This window comes from Mus musculus, chromosome 16 (genome assembly GCF_000001635.26).
Source record: "Mus musculus strain C57BL/6J chromosome 16, GRCm38.p6 C57BL/6J".
In the NCBI taxonomy this organism is placed as follows: Eukaryota; Metazoa; Chordata; class Mammalia; order Rodentia; family Muridae; genus Mus; species Mus musculus.
Genome location: NC_000082.6, coordinates 29,483,198 through 29,501,563, shown reverse-complemented (window position 1 = coordinate 29,501,563; position 18,366 = coordinate 29,483,198). Strand labels below are relative to the sequence as shown.

The 18,366-nt window shown below is 43.4% G+C and overlaps 1 protein-coding gene across 12 annotated transcripts in view; it reads left to right on the top strand.

Annotated features, from left to right (window-relative positions):
* The window catches only part of Atp13a4 (ATPase type 13A4), a 155,762-nt gene that overhangs the window by 43,301 nt on the left and 94,095 nt on the right, over positions 1 to 18,366 (top strand). For all 12 annotated transcript variants that reach the window (XR_001781812.2, XR_003951779.1, XR_384556.4 and 9 more), the window contains one exon: positions 11,381 to 11,554. Coding sequence is in view for 9 of the 12 variants with exons in the window: in XM_017316955.2 (XP_017172444.1) it covers positions 11,381 to 11,554 (174 nt within the window). In the remaining 3 variants the exon portion in view is untranslated. The remainder of the gene's footprint in view (positions 1 to 11,380; positions 11,555 to 18,366) is intronic.

Here is an 18,366-nt window from a genome sequence, read left to right as displayed (position 1 = left end):
CAGCCTGAAAACGGAACAGGCTTCCTCAGAAAGTTACCATGGCTCCGCTGCAGGTGGACTTGCCTGGAAAGCCCATGTTACAGATGTGGAGAAAGCAGGGCATGGCTGTGTCATCTCCATCTCTTCTCCACTACAGAGCTCATAAGAAGGTTTTCATCACTATCCTCCTGGGTCAAGTGACTGATGATGGCTCAGGGGAAGACACAGTCATACTGGGGGCAAAAGCTTGTCATTGACATCATTTTGCCAGAGGTTAAGGAGTACTGGAATGACGTTGGGTATGATCATTTCTCCTCCAATGGTTTCTTTTCCTCTGTGTCCGTTTGAAGAATGCTTGCAGGCTCTCAGCTCTCCTCCCTATAGCTGGGTTGCTTTGGATGTCTGTTAAAGCGGCACCAGATCACAGCATAAGATTATCCTTTCTGACTTTTGTCCAGTCTAGTAATAGTACCACCTACTTGCTTAGATTGAAAGTCTTACAATGTAAACTAAGCCTTTTATTCATGCAAAACTTTATCTAGACCTGCTGTGGTTTGCTCTGTACCAGCGATTCAGCAATCAACATAACAGACGGGAGCTTTTCTTAGCTTTAAAAAGCTGTATTATAGTAACACCACACACAAACACACACACACACACACACACACACACACACACACACACACACATATATATACACACACACACAGACATGAGCAGAGGAACACACACACACAAATACACACACACATAGACACACACGGAGATACACACACACACATAGACACATATACTTGCAGACACACACAAAGACATATACAAAGATACACAAACACACACACACAGACATACACACAAAGATGCACAGAGAGACACAGGCACACAGACACACACAGAGACACCCACCCAAACACAGACATGCACACAGAAAGAGACACACACACAGACATACATACACAGAGACACACAAAGACACATATACACACAAACACACTGACAGACATACACATAAAAGCAGACTCACACACACAGACACACAGACAATACAGACACAGACACAGATAGACAAAGGGACTTGCTATAAAAGTATCAGATGGAGATAAGACCTCCCAGAGAGACAAGAATGATGCGATAGGGAGTGGCTTTGTAACTGTTTCAGACTGTGGAGAGCGAAGCTGAGAGCTGAGTGCTGTGGGGGACCAACTTACCAAGGTGTCCTTGAGAACTGGTTAGTCAACCCTGTGTCCCCTTTCCTCACAATGACAGACTGTCTGAATCACATGCAGACATCCTCGATCCACTTCACTTATATGGTTATATGGTTGCTTTGTTTTTGATACAGGGATGATTATTCCGATTTACTTTAGTTGGGGAGGCCCTTCCAGATGATAAACTAACAAGTCATAAGTCAGAAGCGTCACCTTTAATTGTGCTGCCTTTTTTCCTTTCCTGCTCTCTGCTTCTCCCTGTGGGTCAGCATACTGTGTGGTGAGCAGCCTGCCTAGACAGGTGACAACCTCAAATACTGACCTGCCTGTGCTCTTCTTCTCTTATGACTCAAATTTGAGATTGTATTATCATCGTTATCGTTATTGTCATCGTCATCATTTTATTTTTCATACTACTGGCATCAAATATGTCTATCTCTTTTCATAGACTTATTCTCAGGAACTCAAATAATTCTTCTATAATTCAATCTGATTCTTACTTTAACTACCCAATGTGAGTTTCAGATTCCATGGACTTTTAGGCTCAGTTGAATAAGAATGTCCCCACCTCAAAAGCCAATCACAAGGATGTGGCCCCCAGATTCCCCACACTTGGGTCTGTCTTGGATATGATGTCATCTGGTTCCCATATGCCCTAAACATTTATGTTTGATAATGTGCTAGGGTGGTTACCAGGACTTTGAAAAATGTTTGACTTTATTTATTGATATTTTGGGTTATTATAAAGAATAAAAAGGAACAGCCAGATGAAAATGTATGTGTGATCTCAAAGGGCCCCTCCTCGGTAGCTCGTGTCCCCATTGAGATGAGACTGAGATCCTCTTGGCTGAGGCCATCATGTGATTGTCAGCCATGTGACTGAAGCTCTTTGATATTATCGCTTGGGAACTTATGGGTTGCACTTCATAGACAAGGTTGACTTTGAACCCAGTCTCTAGCCATCACTCCATTCCCTGTGCCTGAAGGTGGAACGGAAACTTCCATCCATCTGGCCACCAACTCCCCCACTGAAGCTCACACCAAGTAACCTAGCATTTCCTGAAGCCTGTGTTTGTATCTCAGCATAAACGGAAGTGTGAGTAGAGGGGCCCAGGCAGAATGAGAGCATACACTGCTATCATTTGGGAACTCCTTAGAGCTTTGGTTGCTTTATGTCAGGAACTGGGAATATTTCTTGTTCTGAGGACATGCCTAGGAAAAGACGTTTCGATTTCAGCATTGCAGGCGAGCCTAGAAAATACCTTTTGCCCGTATTGCCAGACCAGGAGATTAGACTGCTGTCTGCAGAAACCACTGTTGGTTTGAGTGGCTGCTGGGTGGAGTGTCTCTTGCTGATTTCTTCACACCCCTCAATTTGTTTGAAGCTTGTGAAAACCTGTTTAAGGGGAACCTAGAACTTGTCCAGGCAACATATCCATTAGCTCAGTTGTGAACAGTCAGCAAGTCTGCAAGACACCTGCTAATAAGACTATCAGAGGGCTTGATCTTTGTGAGAGGCGGGCTTGTTAGATAGAAAGAATTTTAATTAGGAAGGATTTGGCTTTGGTCCCTACTAGCTGGGTGACTCTAGGGTCATCCCTTGGTCTCCTTGAACCTGGTCTTCCTTATTCTGACCCATGGCTGATGAGGCTTTCTGTCAAGGGTTTTAAGAATAATATATATTTGGAAAAGTGTATATTTAGAGTTTTGGGAGCATAATGAAAAGTTATTATTCACAGGATCTGTGTGTCTGCAAGTTTAGTCCGAGTTTAGGTGGACAATCATCCACAGGCAAGAGTGTTAGCACCTTGTCTGTTGTCAGTGGGTCAGATGGGTTGCTTTCTTGACAGATAACTGGAGTGACAAAGAAGGCTTCCCAGAGTCCTTGACGACAGCATTCGGGGCTAAGAACGGGGAATGGAGTAGTTAAAAGAAACTGAAGCTCCAAGCACATCCACCAGTTTTGCCAGCTTCCATAGTCAGAGCGTTGCCTGATATGGTGACCATAGGCTGTGGCCTCTGACTCCGATGGCCTGAAAATGCTAAATTAGAGCAACCGCAAGAGGTCTATCCATGGCTGTGGACCAGAAAGGATGAGGTTTAGTTTGTAAGAAAATTTCCTTTGGGTAGCCATTAGATGAAATAATATCTACATCTTAGAATCCCAAACCCCTCCTAACCTAAAGTTATGAGCACATTGCTCTATTTGGGACCTCTCCTCTCCTCTCCTCTCCTCTCCTCTCCTCTCCTCTCCTCTCCTCTCCTCTCCTCTCCTCTCCTCTCCTCTCCTCTCCTCTCCTCTCCTCTCCTCTCCTCTCCTCTCCTCTCCTCTCCTCCTCTCCTCCTCTCTTCCTCTCTTTCTTTGTTCCTCCTCCTCTCCTTTCATCTCGTCTCCTCTTTCTTCTCTCCTTTCTTCTCCTTTCCTTGTCTCTACCCCCTTCTCTGTTTTCACTTCCCTCCCTCCCATTTCTCCCTTCCTCCTCCATTCCCCCTCTCTCTTTTTGATACAGGTGTCTAGTATACAGCAAGGCTTTGAACTCACTATGGAGCTCAGGGTGTCTTTGAACTCATGACCCTCTTACCTTGCATCCAACTGCTGGGATTGCAGGTGTGTGCTATCTTGCCCAGCTCTAGTGTTGCATTTTAAAATTTTGCTCGACATTCCTGTCATACAATAAACTGTCATTTTGTCCTTACAAGTACTCCAGGTGTCTGTCCTCTGCTCCCTTTTTGGAGGCTAGTCTCTCTACTTAAATCTCCTTTCTCTTATTCTCCTTTTTAATTATTGAAATTCTACCAATTCTTTCCAAGTCAATTTCAAGCGGCCATTCTCTTGCAAGGTGCTTGCTAATTATCATCTTGGTAGGATCTCTTTATCATCTGAAACTAATTTTGCCTTTTGTGTGTTCCATATGGCACTTATTTCTTTTTTGTCCTGAGTTAGAGCTATTTTAAAATCCATCCTCTCTCCTGCTAGACCTTTGAAGGTGATATATTTATCTTTGGCAGACACACCTTACCCATGGCCCTAGACATCGTAGTCAATTTTAATTGAACTGAAGTTAAACTTTGTCCCAGGGATTACAGCATGGAAATGTTTTCACGATGGTTTCCTTGGATCTGGTGCTAGACAGAAGTGCTGCTCTTCTGTTTCATTCAGTGATCCTGTGAAGGGGAGCTGTGACTAGATGGGTGGCATTCCAGGGCTGAGCAGGAGGGACAAGCCACATCCCAAACCAGGAAGTGAAAGTAGGTTACATGAAACTCTGAGTCTTACTGGAGATGCTGAGGCTAAAGAGAGCATGGATTTCAAGGAACTGGAAACAGTCGTGGTGGGTGGGTGGGGTGGGGCAAGCCAGACAAGGACCAGCTAGGATAAAGTGAGACACTCTGGCAGGAAGAGGAATCGTGCGGGGATTTTCCTTCCTTTCTCAGCAACCCCAGTTTCCTGATCCGTATTATAACCACTACTGAGAATGCTGGTTGTATCATTTGCTCCTTGTCAGTGTATTGCAGTATCTGAGGCAGGCTATTGATAACCAACCAACCAAACAAACCAACTAACTAACCAACCAACCAACCCACAACCAAATCAAACCAAATGAAACAGAACCATACCATATCAAACCAAACCAAACTACCACCCCCAACCCCCCCAAAACAAGCTTATTTGTCTCCTAGTTTTGGAGGTTGGCAATTCAGACCCAGGAGGTCAACGGCAGATGTTAGGGGTGTGCACAGAAGCAAAGGCTTCTATCTCTCAGTAAAATGCTAACCAGATCTAACCTTGCTAAGGAATGAAATCAAACAAGACTGGATAGCCCAGGGTGATGTGACTACAGACAAGGCTTGCACCTGTCCAATAGTACCATTTAGAAACCAAGCTCTGGGCATACAAACCATTAGGAGATTAAAAACTATATTAAAATAGTAGCAGTGGTCAGTTAGCATTGTGTATGTATCCTTTCCCTCCATAGACTCTAAACTGAAACTATTCCAGTTCTCAGGTACTGAGAACGCCATCGTAGGCACTAGGACCTAAGGATCTTCTCACGTTAGGTGAGAAAAGCTTAAGTGTCTGCAGCAAGGACAAGTTGGCACTGTTTCCCACTATGTTGATAAAAGGGAGTGTCCTCCGCAGTGTGGATGCCTGACACGGTTCCTGGCTTTTGGACCCTGTATTCCAGAAGCAACATTACCAAGCTGAGAGTGATCACGCCCTCTGGAAAACATCATCGCTCTGAATGGCAACCACTCACTGGCTTTCAGGGAGAGTGAAGAAGAGAAGGCTCCTTCATCAATGAGAAGGAAAAACAGGACCTGTCTGACGGGTGGCCTTGGCTTGGGGAAAAGAAAGCCTGGCTAAGCATAAGGAAGTGGGAGGAGCGTAAGGAAGTGGGAGGAGCATTTGTTCCGTTGAGGGACGTATGGTCTCATTTTGGCTGCTTCGTTTTGGACCTTTCCTCCTAAGAACTCAGGGGTTTATAACTAGACCGTCTATAATCTTTAATTCATGATACATTCACGTCGTTTGTTCATATGCTACATTAGCTTATGATGAACCCACCTCCATATACAGTGTTCTGTAGAAGTTTGTAGTGGTTCTTGCTCCCAACCCCTTGCTACCAGAAATAAGACTCAGATTCAAAATATGTTTACAAATACCTTGGCCATATGGCTAGCCTCTTCTCTGGCTAGATCATAATTTAAAATAAACCTATTTATTCTAATCCGCATTCTGACACGAGGCTGGTTACCTGTGCTCAGGTACCACGGGTCTGTCTTGTCACATCTTCCCTAGTGAATCTCTCATATCTGGCTCTATCCCAGAATCCTTTCTGCCTGCTGGATGTGCCGCCTCCTATTTTCTGCCTAAGCCACAGGCCATCATATTTATTATTGACAGGTGTCACATCCATACAGACATAAGATATTCTTTCTACAGTGTTCTGTCACTGAGGCTGGCCTTGGATTTATGATCCATCTGCCTCAGCTCCCTGAGTACTGGGATTACAGATCTATGCCACCAGGCTTGACTGCTGTTCACTTTAAGGACTGTATTTCCTCTCCTACAGAGGAGCCGTTGTCTTGTCTATGTGTTCATTATCTCCCTTTAAATTGAATTTGTTTTAAAATTCATAAAAAGAATGTTATGGTGCTGCTGTAATCCTTTGCACCTGTTTTTTTTCTATTGTTTTTCACTAAAAGTTCATATTCTTGAAATCCCACGGTGTGGGCAGATTGCAACACAACAGCCCAACTCATTAAATAGTTTCAGTTATTTTGTGCATGTCTTTTTGTGATCTCCAGCTGAGTTTTACAGGGTAAGAATCCGGGGATAGCAGTTTCACAATTTTAGGTGTATTTCAAAAGAAGATGTATGAATAACAATTTTTATGTGAAAATAACTGGGGAAATAACCGGCAAAATAAAATAAAAAAAAATAAACCCTATTTGCCAACTCAAACAAATGAACAAACAAACCTCAAACCTTTTTTACTTTCTCCCTCTCTAGATTTCTGGGTTAGGTTGTTCAGGCTGGGAATTCCTCACTTGAATCTGAATTTCAAATTAGCTGAGAAGCCTATGGAATTGTCCTTTTACCTAAGAGTGGCAAATTAGAAACTACTCTGACAGAATTTTCCTAGGTCCTAGAGAGTAGAGGCAAGCAGGAAAGCAAGTCACCCTCTCTGATCACCCCCCCCCCCTTAACAAATCTGCCATAGCACATGCAAATTCCAGTGAAACATTCTTTTCACACCCAACACTTGGAAATAAGGGGGAAAGAGATTATATTCAGGGAGGTACACTTAAAAATTTGATCTTTTTAAACTTTCAAGCCGGGTGTGGTGGCGCACGCCTTTAATCCCAGCACTCGGGAGGCAGAGGCAGGCAGATTTCTGAGTTCGAGGCCAGCCTGGTCTACAAAGTGAGTTCCAGGACAGCCAGGGCTACACAGAGAAACCCTGTCTCAAAAAAAACAAAAAAACAAAAAAAAAAAACAAAAAAAACAAAAAACCAAAAAACCAAAAAAACTTTCAAATGTTTAATGAAGTCTGCAGGGAGATGCACAGTTGTCTAGGCTAGTAAGATTGACCGTAGTATGATTGGGAAGTGCATAATGATCAGGCTAAGGATGGTCTTAGAAGGTTCTAGAGCCCATTTTAAGAGCCACACAGAAAAATTTCAACTGCGGAAATGGCTCATCTGGGAGCAGCAGGTCGTCAGAGTTAACACACGTGCTTGCCTGGTGGCCACGACAGCAGCACCCATTTCTCTCTTTTGATGTGTTCAGCTCCTGAGATCTGCTAATCTTGAGTCTCCTCCCTATGAAGGCTCATTCTTCTGGGAGGTCCTGGGACTCAAAGGCTGAGTGCTACCCTGCAGACTTGTGGGGAACTTACATGATGATATCAGGATTCTTTGGAGACAGTCACTCTCCTGCTCTAGATGGTACTCTCACTTGCACCTTCACGATGCCATGTGCTATGCAGATTGGGACGACTTGTGGTTCTGTGTCCCGTTCTTGAGTCCTCTGCTTCCTCCATCTCAGGGTGTCTAGATGCTGCTGTGCAATTCAGGAGGGGGTTCTCCAAAGATCTTAATGAAACGGCTCTCTGAGATGATCTTAGCTCGTTCACAGACCTTTATTCGGTGTGGACTTCTACACATACTTGTGGTGAACCATAGCCATATATAAACCATGGAGAGTGGACAGGGGTTCTTCTTAGGGTGAATTTTCATTGGCTGAGGCTAGGGATACCTCATTTGCATATGGAGGCATTCCAGGAAATTGAACCTGCTATTTCATCAGGAATTATGTGACATTCCTCAGGTAGAGTGTGAGTTGTGCTCCCAGATCAAGTAGAGAAGAAAGAAGCCCCGCTAAGAAAATGGAACCCTTTATTTGTGCCAACCTCAGGAAATCTGTCTGGACATGGTAGACTAAAACCTTAGCAGCAAGTAATAACACGCTTAAGTTATGACAATTCTGCATTTACCAAGTCCTTGACTGTGACAGGTTCACAGGTACATTTCTGAGAGTGAACTCTGAAAGATCAGCTTGAGTAGGCCTCACAAACCTTCTATAACTGAGTCTTGGAATGTGCCTGTGGGACCTGTGTATGTGTCTCTATGTTTATGGGAAGAAGGATGTGTGGGTGGAAGATATAGAGAGCCATACTGTATTGCTCTGTAATGCATATAGTCTGCTATGAGTTGATTACTGCATAATATTCTTTGGGCATTTTTCTAATGCTATTTATTTGTTTATCCTGTGAATCTTTTTTTTTTTTTTTTTTTGTGGGAGGTGACAGTAGGTGGGGGAACAAGAGAGACAGAACAATTGCTTCAAGCATATTCACAGACACAGAAGATACTTTATGCAAATCATTACAAGACAGTAGTGTTGACCTCATGCTAACTTTTACAACTTAACCACATATCTGTTAATAGTTCTAGTCATGCAATTCATTCAAGTCAGTACAATTAACTTACCTCAATGAGGAACAATTGTACATGCCTTGTGCACATTTTTTGGACCCTTTCCAAGAAAATTTAAGACTGTTTCATGGATCTTGAGCCACTAAGGGAAGTGGCAGTGTTCACCAGCTTTGGAACTAAGGGGTGGCCTAAGAGGGATGTCTTGCCAGGGACACCGTCCACTCCTGTTCTTCTAGGATGGGTAACAGCACTAACAGTAACACCCAGGACCGTGTTTAGATGATGAGGAATTTGTCCTCCTTCTATTGAGCTTTCCATTGCTCTCTGCTTAACCTTACAGGTTGGTTTCTTTCTCCCTCTAATCTAGTGAGCTTCCATAGGTCAGAGACATTGTTTCACTCTGTCATGGTGCAGCATATATCTGCTCTTTCGATGACACCCAACAAACCTCTTAAAATATATTAAACTGAAATTAAGGATAGAGGAAAAAGAGATCAATTAGGATCTGTGTGTTGCAAAGAGAGTTTTAAGTTATGTATCAGCTTTGTGCCTTGGGAAATATGGTTAGGTTTTTTTTTTTTTTCCAACAAAGTAAGGTATTTGTGAAATGTGCAGAGAAGGAGTCTACAACACCCAGCATCTGTTAGCTGCTAGTATTGTTATCTCAATAAATTACCAGTTGTTGGTAAAACCTTTTTAAATATGATAATGTTGTCCCCTAACAACTGGAGACCTTCAGCTTTCTTAACTAGAGAAGGAAGATGACAATTGCTGCTTACTCTTTCTTGATGATGAACACGAGGACACTTTCAAATGCTAACAGTGAAGTTTGCACATCAGCGCAGAGTAACTCATGCAGATCCCATGGGGCTTGACTGTCCATAGAAGGGACATTTACATACTACCTTTAGGAAGTGATAGAATGACAGGACGTAGAAGCTGGTTTATGTAAGGCTGTGGATTCTACTGTGTGGAACACCAGAAGAGGACATGGGAAGGATTTGGGGCAGGTTCACCTGTTCGAGTGAGGTTAACAGAGTATGGCTGCAGGTTGAATGTGGAGCAGAGGTGGACAGTAGATTGACCAAAGGGCTTCCAGTTGGGGGAGATATCTATACTGCAATGTGAGTTCAGAACATTTCAGAAAAGTCCTACCAAGTTAGATAATGCAGCAAACTACCCTTCAGTTCCCTATGACTGCACTATTGTGGTAGGGAGGAATTGCTAGAATTACATACTGGAGTACCCCTCACCCAAGAGTCATAGACCCTTTTCTGTAGATGTAGCCTTCATCCCACGAGACAGAGAATTTGCTAATATCAAGCTTGATGTTCAGTGTGGTTGATACTAGGACTTCTTAGATCTCACAGCCAGTAAACCAGGACCTAGGTGTTCATGTCTGTGTTCGGGCAACAGGGCCAAGTCACAGTAATGTCAGCAGGAGAAGTGGTAGCAACAGCAGCAGTAGCATCAGTAGTGTAATAGGAAGAGGGTAAAGAGGAGGAAGAGAAAAAGAAAGAAAAGGAGGAAGAGTATGAGGAGGGAGAGAAGAAGGAGGAGGTGAAGAAGGAAGAGAAGGAAGAGAGATTCTGAGGTAGACTTACACATATTCAGATATTTCCACTCTACAGAATATCTGTGCTATCACTGTCCCATTTTGAGGATGACAAACACGTGCACGTGTCTATTAGTCAGGAGCACTGATTGATTTCTGAAACCACAGTGACTCAAACCAGTTGTACTTTTACCCAGAATGCCCAGCACCTTCTCTGTCTCAGTTTTAGCTTTTAGCACCAGCATGAGGTCTCCCTCTGACTTTGTGGCATGTAATTGTATGGGACTCGGGCCAGGAACATCAGAAGTGATTTCCTATTTTGTCCCAGATGGCTCTTAGAAGGAAGTTTGTCTAGATAATCACAGGTAGATCAGAGATGAGACTCCTCCTCTAATGAGCATTTTTCAGGCTCTAGTAATCATCCCTCAAGGCATATAGCAGCTGTGTAACAACCAATGGTCACCATGGCATTTCCTTTTGGGTAGAAAATTCTTTTGTTATTGAACAAGGGTGTTGGAAGAAAGACAGCTGGGCCTCAAGCTCCCTGAAGCAAGTTGGCTATTAATCCCACTTGGTCAAATTTCTTCACTAGATACTACTCTAAATTCAAGGCCTGCTTCCTGCTCCAATTGCTCTTGAGCCTGCTGACCCTTGAGTCACTGGTATCATGTGGCCACTGTCATCAACTAGTATCTCTGTCACATGGCTGTGGTCATTCCTGTTAATATTTGGAGTCAAATTCAATGTGTGGTAGCTGATAGAATTGGGTTTGCCCAAAGCTTAGTCACCAATATTCCAGCAGTGTGGCTTGGGACAAGTCAGTGCATCAGCTGCCTTGAGCCCCTTTGCATCATCTGTTCAATAAGGAGGATATTACCTCATTTCTAGAATAATCTAGGACTAGGGATGACCGGGAGACTTAAATAAGACCATGTATTTGAGCACCTGGGATAGTGCTTGGCCCAGGGTAGCTGGGTGTTCTGACTGTAGACACTGCTTTTCTTGGCTAAAAGGTTCCTTCTCATATCTGAAACTCTTTGTCAGGAATCCAGCTTCATTTTTTCTACCATCCCTCCCCCCACCTGTCTTCCCTCACCAGATGACTCCCTGCCTCCATTTCATCCCTTTAAGTAGTGTTCAATTATCTTTGCTGAGCAACACTTGGAATACTTTGTTTTGTTCTCCTCTCTTGCAGGAAATATTTGGCTATCGGACTCAAGGCTGTCGGAAGGCTCTTTGTCTCATTGGATCCATCTTCTCTCTTGGAATGCTCCCATTGGTATTTTATTGGAGACCAGCTTGGCGTGTATGGGCAAACTGTGTCCCATGTTCCCTGCAAGAAGCAGATGTTGTGTTGCTGAAGACAACAGTAAGCATACATCTGTTTTTGGAGATGGTGTCTCTTTTCTTGGATGTTGTGTTGTAAGGTGGTTGGGAGAATATGGCCCCAAGGTGAGTAGGTTCTCCCATAGGTGCACCTGCTTAAAATCTAGGAATTTGTCTATCATAGGATTTCTTAAGAAGAGTTACTTCATAGGGTAGTCTTTTAAAATTGCTACTTTTGCAAGTGTTAGAGCGAATGTGAACGTGTTGGTTGCTGAAATAATGGGTAGTGTAGAGTAGTGAATCAGGCTACAAGCTACTGATTCCAAATCCCTACTGACCCTTGACCTCAAGCCTGGTCTATGGCTTCCACAGGAATGGCTCTGGGAGAGGGACAAGGGAATTTGAGAGACAAGGAGCAGCCCACTAAGGAAGCTGCTGTCTCCCTTTGCTGCTTGGAGAGAGCCATAGTTTTTGATATGCTTGTGTCCTGTTCAGCAGAAATCCTAGGGCATATAATGCAGCCATTTTGTCTGTGAGGTCATTGCCACTCTCTGCTATTTCAAGGCTGTGGCATCAGGTGGGGCTCTTTCTGTATATCTTCATGTCACTTCCTTGTGATACTCCTGACACTAAGGCCACAGGCATCACCCCCCCCCACCTTAGGAATGCCAGGTCCCCAAGGGGAGGGGCTTCCTTGCTTGTTTATCTATTACATTGAGTTCCTGCATCTGTAGGGGGTGACTGACAGACTGACCTGGCCTTCCTTTTTAGGGACTCTCTTGGAGGATTCTCTCCTGACTAATTTACCATATTATTCTAATAAAGCATTGTCACAAATGACCTGTGGCAACAATCAATTTTGAGAAATCAACCTCTAGTATAGTGGTTCTCAGCCTTCTTAAGACTGCAACCCTTTAATACAGTTCCTCATGTTGGGTGACCTCCCCAACTAATAAAATTAGAGGAAGAGAGGCCAAGATACTTGATCTGTGATTTATCCATAGGTGTTTATATAGGATGGAGAGGTCAAACAAAACAGAACAGATTTAGCCAAGTGGACTTCCACACACTGTTCTAGTGTTTTACTGAGGCAGGTGTGTTTTCTGGGCTGAATGGAGACACAAACACTTATGAAGGAATACTATTTGGGGTTCCTTTGAATGTTGGTGAGGATAAACCCAGAGCCTTGAATGTGGTCAGCCAGTATTACACCACTGTGTTGCATGCCCAGCTCAGGATCCTTTTAGTAGGACATTTTCCCATGTGAATTAAGACCCTATGGGGTGACCAAGGATTGAAGGAGCCAGAGAGATCAAGGACACCACAAGAAAACCTACAGAATCAACTAACCTTGGCTCATATGGGGCCACAGAGACTGAACTGCCCAACCAGAGAGCATGCATGGGATGGACCTTGGCCCTTAGCATATAGGTAACAGTTGTGCAGCTTGGTCCTCATGTGGGTCTCCTAACAGCAGGAGCACAGATTGTTCTCTGTTGCCACCTTTGGACTCCTTTCCCCTAACTGAGCTGCCTTGCCTAGCCTCAGTAGAAAATGCAGCCAGTCCTACTGCAACTAGGTGTTCCAAGGGGAGCTGATATTCACAGGAGGCCTCCCTTTTTCTGAGCCTTTTCTGAGGAGAAAAAGAGGATGGAGTTGGGGAGGTGAGGTGAGAGGGGGGATTGGGAAGACAGGAGGGAGGGGAAGCTATGATAGGGGTGTAAAGTAAACAAATTAAACAAACAAACAAACAAACAAGAACTATGCTCATAGTGAAGTAGCAGAGAGCACAAATGAACACACACACACACACACACACACACACACACACACACCCTATAATACTCTGGTCCTGTAGCATGAAAGCTTTTAACTCGAACCTCCATTAAACTATTTCCCAGAGGGCAACATTGCTGCAGTAGAAGCAGAAGCTCAGAAACAGAGGAGCCCTCTGCCCTTCAGAGATTTCAGCTCTGAGGATCCTTGGCTGGCCTGCCTGTGCCACCGCGACCCATGCTGTTGGAAGACTCAGGGCACACAAAGAAATCAGAGGGAATGGGCAAGGAAATGGAAAAGGGAAGCAGGAAAATGAAGGAGATGGAGTGGGGAAGCAGGTGGAAAGGAAACAAAGAGGAGGAAGACCACTAACGAATAGAAATGAAGAAAGAAACCATGGCATAGGCAGATGGCAGATTGTGGGACAGACTGTCAAAAGCCAGACTTCCGGTGCTAGCCCCTTAAGTCTGTTAGTGGGTTTTCAGAAAGTTGAATACTCCATCTGTAAAATGGGACTGGTGACTAGTCAAGTGTTTAATCTTTCTTGAGCTGATGTGAGGTGATTGGTTATGTAAATAAAAACCATTTACAAACTGTGAACTAGATAATAGAAGACCAGTGGTGTGTGTTTGTGTGTGTTGTGTTCGTGTGTGTGTACATATGTATACATGTGTATGTGTGTGTATCTGTGTGTGTGTGTGTGTGTGCGCGCCTGTGTGTATGGTGTATGTAACTGTGTGTTTTATGTGTGTGTGTCATGTGTGCATGTATGTGGTGTATGTGTCTTTGTGTACACACATGGGTATATGTGTGTGTGTGTGTGTGTGTGTGTGTGTGTGTATGTGAGTATGTATGTGTCTATGTACGTCTTGTTCCTGAACCTCCAAAAGCTTTCTATGCAAGAGATCTTACTACTCTCAAGGCATATCTGCTCATCTAGATGATGCATTTTTCTTCGCCTTGCCGGGCTTAGTTTGCCTGTGCAGGAGGCAGTGCTCTAGGAGTCCAGAGACCTTTCTCTCCACAGCTAGGTGGTCTCTTCTCACTTTTCTGTAGTTGTATTTGCAAATGGACATTCATTGCAAAGAGTCATCACTTCCCTGGTAGCTCTCGAAGCTATACCCATCATAGAATCCTGTTCTTTGATTCAGGGACTCTGTCAAGTTCCTCCCACCGCTCCTCCAGAACTAATCAGAGAAGTCTTAACTCCCTCCAATCTTGCCTTTTCCATCTTGATTTCAACTTTAATTTTTAATTACCTGCTCTTATGTGTCATCTTAAATGGATTCGTTATGCCAGAGACTCTCCAAATAAATGAGCTACTAAATTGGTCTTTATGTAATTAGACAAGAACTCAATTATTTCCAATGTTCTAACTATCTGAGACTTAGAGAAAAATATGCTTTCGGCATCAATAGTTTAAAAGTCTGCTGCCAGGTTATTGCATTAAAATGACAACGTAAAATATTTTCTTTGAATTACTTTGCAATAGTCAGGTTCTAGCAAGTTCCCATTAGGAGGACAGAGTGACTCCCACCCAAAAGTGCATTGTATATCTGTTCTTTGTCTTATTAAAGTATCAGTGTTTGGTATTTATCATCAATCTCAAGCCAGTAAGATTGCAGTTTATTATCACAGATACTGATTAACTAGTCATTTCTCTACATAAAAAAAAAGCTGTGATGTGCTTGCTGGAAATCCTTAGTATTCAGCTTATTTTCAGTTCTTTTTCTTATTAAGCAATGCGAAGCATGAGATTTTTATCTTTCTTTCCAAGAGATGAGTGTAATTACAATCTTATTTCATAAATTTTAAAATGCATTTGATTCATCAGTCATCCATTTGTGAATTTTAACCCGTTTCTGTAGTGTTGCTTCATTGCTATGCAAATAGATTGATTTACATTCATCGGTGCTGTGCATTAAATGCTCCTGGCAATTTCCATATTGTCGTTATAATTACAGACGATGATTTCCCCTTTGCCATCATTGTATGTCACATATGGACAAAGCCCTCTGATCTGCAGAGGAGAGCTTTGTGAGATTTGGATATGAGGCCTACACCAAGGCACTTCATTTTGATGTGCTGGTGAAAGGGGACAAAGCTGGGGCTTTGGCTACAGTCTCAGAAACGCTGCAAAGCAGCCTTGCTGATGCCACCCTGAAGGCTACAGGTCCAGCAGGGGTGTCTGTAAGTAACAGTGTTTCTGCTTACATGTCCCTCGTCTTTTTCTCCCTCCCTCCTCTGCACCAGTTGATGCTGGCCGCAGTCCTAGTTCATGGGCAGGTGTCTGGTGGTGGTGGTGGTGTGGATACATTGACAAAGGCATGATATGTGGAGTTCTTCAGATTACCCAAATGAGTATGAAACTACTGAGCAGATTTATTAAGAATTATGAATGGTCACAGTAGGATTACATAATAGAGATTTAGCCAAGTCAATACCTCTTAGGGCTTTCCAGAGGTCCAAAAATGTTAGTCAAAAAGTGAGTCTGGTTCATGGCAACAGGCACATGAAGAGCGGTGAAGGCAGCTGAACCCACGTGGGTAAAGAATGTGAGCCCGAGTCTTCTGCTCACTGAGCCCTAGGTTATTCACACATATCTCTCATGAAGCCATGTGCCAACACTGTCTTTCTTTTTGCTGGGTTATAAGCTTCATGAGGCCAGTGGTCAAGGCTTACTTTCCATCCCTTCTACTGCCTGTGGAACATGGCCATAGCATGTGCTCAGCATGTGTTTGAGCAAATTAAGTAAGCGGCATTGAATTGCTAATAAATAATTATGGTTTCCTCTAGCATTTTGATTCAAGACTGTGAGCGAAATTCTAATGTGAGAAGAAGGAGGGTAACAGCATTATGGTTCTCTTGGGTGCACGTTCTCTGTCTGGAGATCACATCACCATTGCATAAGACACCAAGCCTGAACTAGAGCTGGCCTCTGAGAAATGGCTAAGTGTTGACAAACAGCTTCGAGGTCTTGTTTGGAACCCAGGGCCATCAACATTGTAATTAGCATGGGAGGCATGTATAGCTGGGCTGGTTTCTGGTGAGGCCTTTCTTTCTGGCTTGTAGGCTCACCTTGTCACTTAGCCTTTCCTGTTTTCTTACACCTCTGGTTTCTTTTCCTTAACACATATGACATCATTCCTACTGGAGTAGTGTGTCAACTGTGACCTTATTCAACATTAATCCCCTCCTCTAGGCCCTATCTCCAAATATATTTGAAATTAGGGTTTTAACATGTGAACTTGGTGTGTGTGTGTGTGTGTGTGTGTGTGTGTGTGTGTGTGTGTGTGTGTGAGAGAGAGAGAGAGAGAGAGAGAGAGAGATTTATTCCATAACATGAAGATACTTAACCCTTCTCCACTGCCTCCCCAGGGAAGTGAGGCCTTAGCAGTTCCTCTCTTCTCATGTAGTGTAGACCTGCGTGCGTGTGTGTGTGCGTGTGCGTGTGCGTGTGCGTGTGTGTGTGTGTGTGTGTGTGTGTGTGTGTGTGTTTGTGCATGCAGTGCATATGAAGTGAGAGGGAGGTGACTAATGGCAGCAGGCATTCAAGGGACAGGGGTTAACTCTCACTACCTCCAGCTCCAGAGACTACGGGTGATTAGCCAATTTACTCACTCTCCACTGTCTGCTCAGAAAACAACAAATATCAAAACTCCCAGTCAAAACTCCAAAGACAGACTGAGCTAGTCTGGGGTTTCCTTCTCTCATCCTCCTCTTTCTCGTCCTTTCTCCCCTTGTCCCTCCTCCCTCATGTATCCACTTTTCTTCTTTCATGCAGACCTTTGTCATCTAAGTTCTTTGCTTTATGTCTCTCCTTCTTTTTGCTCAATAAGTCCTAGCAGAACCGAGACACTGCCTAGTCTGTGATTTCTCGAACACACAGGACTTTGTACATACTTTGTAATTAAAGCCAATATTCCAGCTAATGCCAGCTCTCTCAGCTCAGTAACATGGAGGTCTGTATAGAGTTTAGCACTGCACGCACTCACTTCTAAGAGAAAAGTCCTCATTTTCTAGTGTCTATTTGCACCTTTGGAATGGGTCCTTTTTGTTCCCAAGGCAAGCTCAGAAGTACATTCTTTGTGTGGGGTCCGGCCACAAGACAGGACTGGTCTAAACTTGAGGACCGTTATACTGATTTAAACTCCAAGAGTTGAGTGGCTTTAAGAAAAGAATGGAGTATGATAAGCAACAGAGTCTTCTTCCAGGTTAGCCATCAATGTTAAACTGGTATTTCCCGGTTCAACAGGACAAGGTTACGGGAGTTAAAGAAATACCACTTCTCTATTTGTTTGCCCAGGTCAAACATAAGTTGCTCTGCCGTGGTTTGCGAATCGGTTCTTTTAGATTCAGGGACTGATCTGGTTAATTCTCTTGTAGAAATGATGTAAACCTGTTTGACAATACAGAGGTATAGAAAGTTCAGACTTTCTATAGCTGTGGCTCTCAACCCTTCACTACAGTTCCTCATGTTGTGGTGTCCCCCCAACCATAAAATTACTTTTGTAGATACTTCATAACTGTAATTTTGGTACTGTTATGAATTCTCATGTAAACATCTGTGTTTTCTGATGGTCTTAGGCATCCCACAGGTTGAGTTACACTGTTTTTAGACAATTAGTTTGGTCTAACCACTTTACAGAGAGCTGTAGGGACAGGAAGCTAGGAGCTACTGTGTGGGTGTTGGGAACCGAACCTGGCTTTTCTGCAGAGGAAGTGAGTGTTTTTACCTGCTGGCCTCTCTCCAGACCATTTTTTTTTTAAAAGCAGGAACTGTGTTCTTTGGCAATACCAGTTAAACAGGATACAACACTGTGTCAAGTTGTGTATTTAAATAAGCTCAGATCACCAGAGGCTGAGAGGGCATGCTAGAGAAGATAAATAGAGAGGGGTCAAATCCTGGTTCTAAACCAACTGTGCCTTTACTCCTTTATCCATAAAATGGGCAGACAAAATACCCACTTCCAAGGGTTCTAAGCATTAAATGAAATCCTATACATGCATCACAATATGCCTGAATATAATAAATGCTAAGTGCTTTAACAACTATTATTAGAAACACAGTTCTATTAA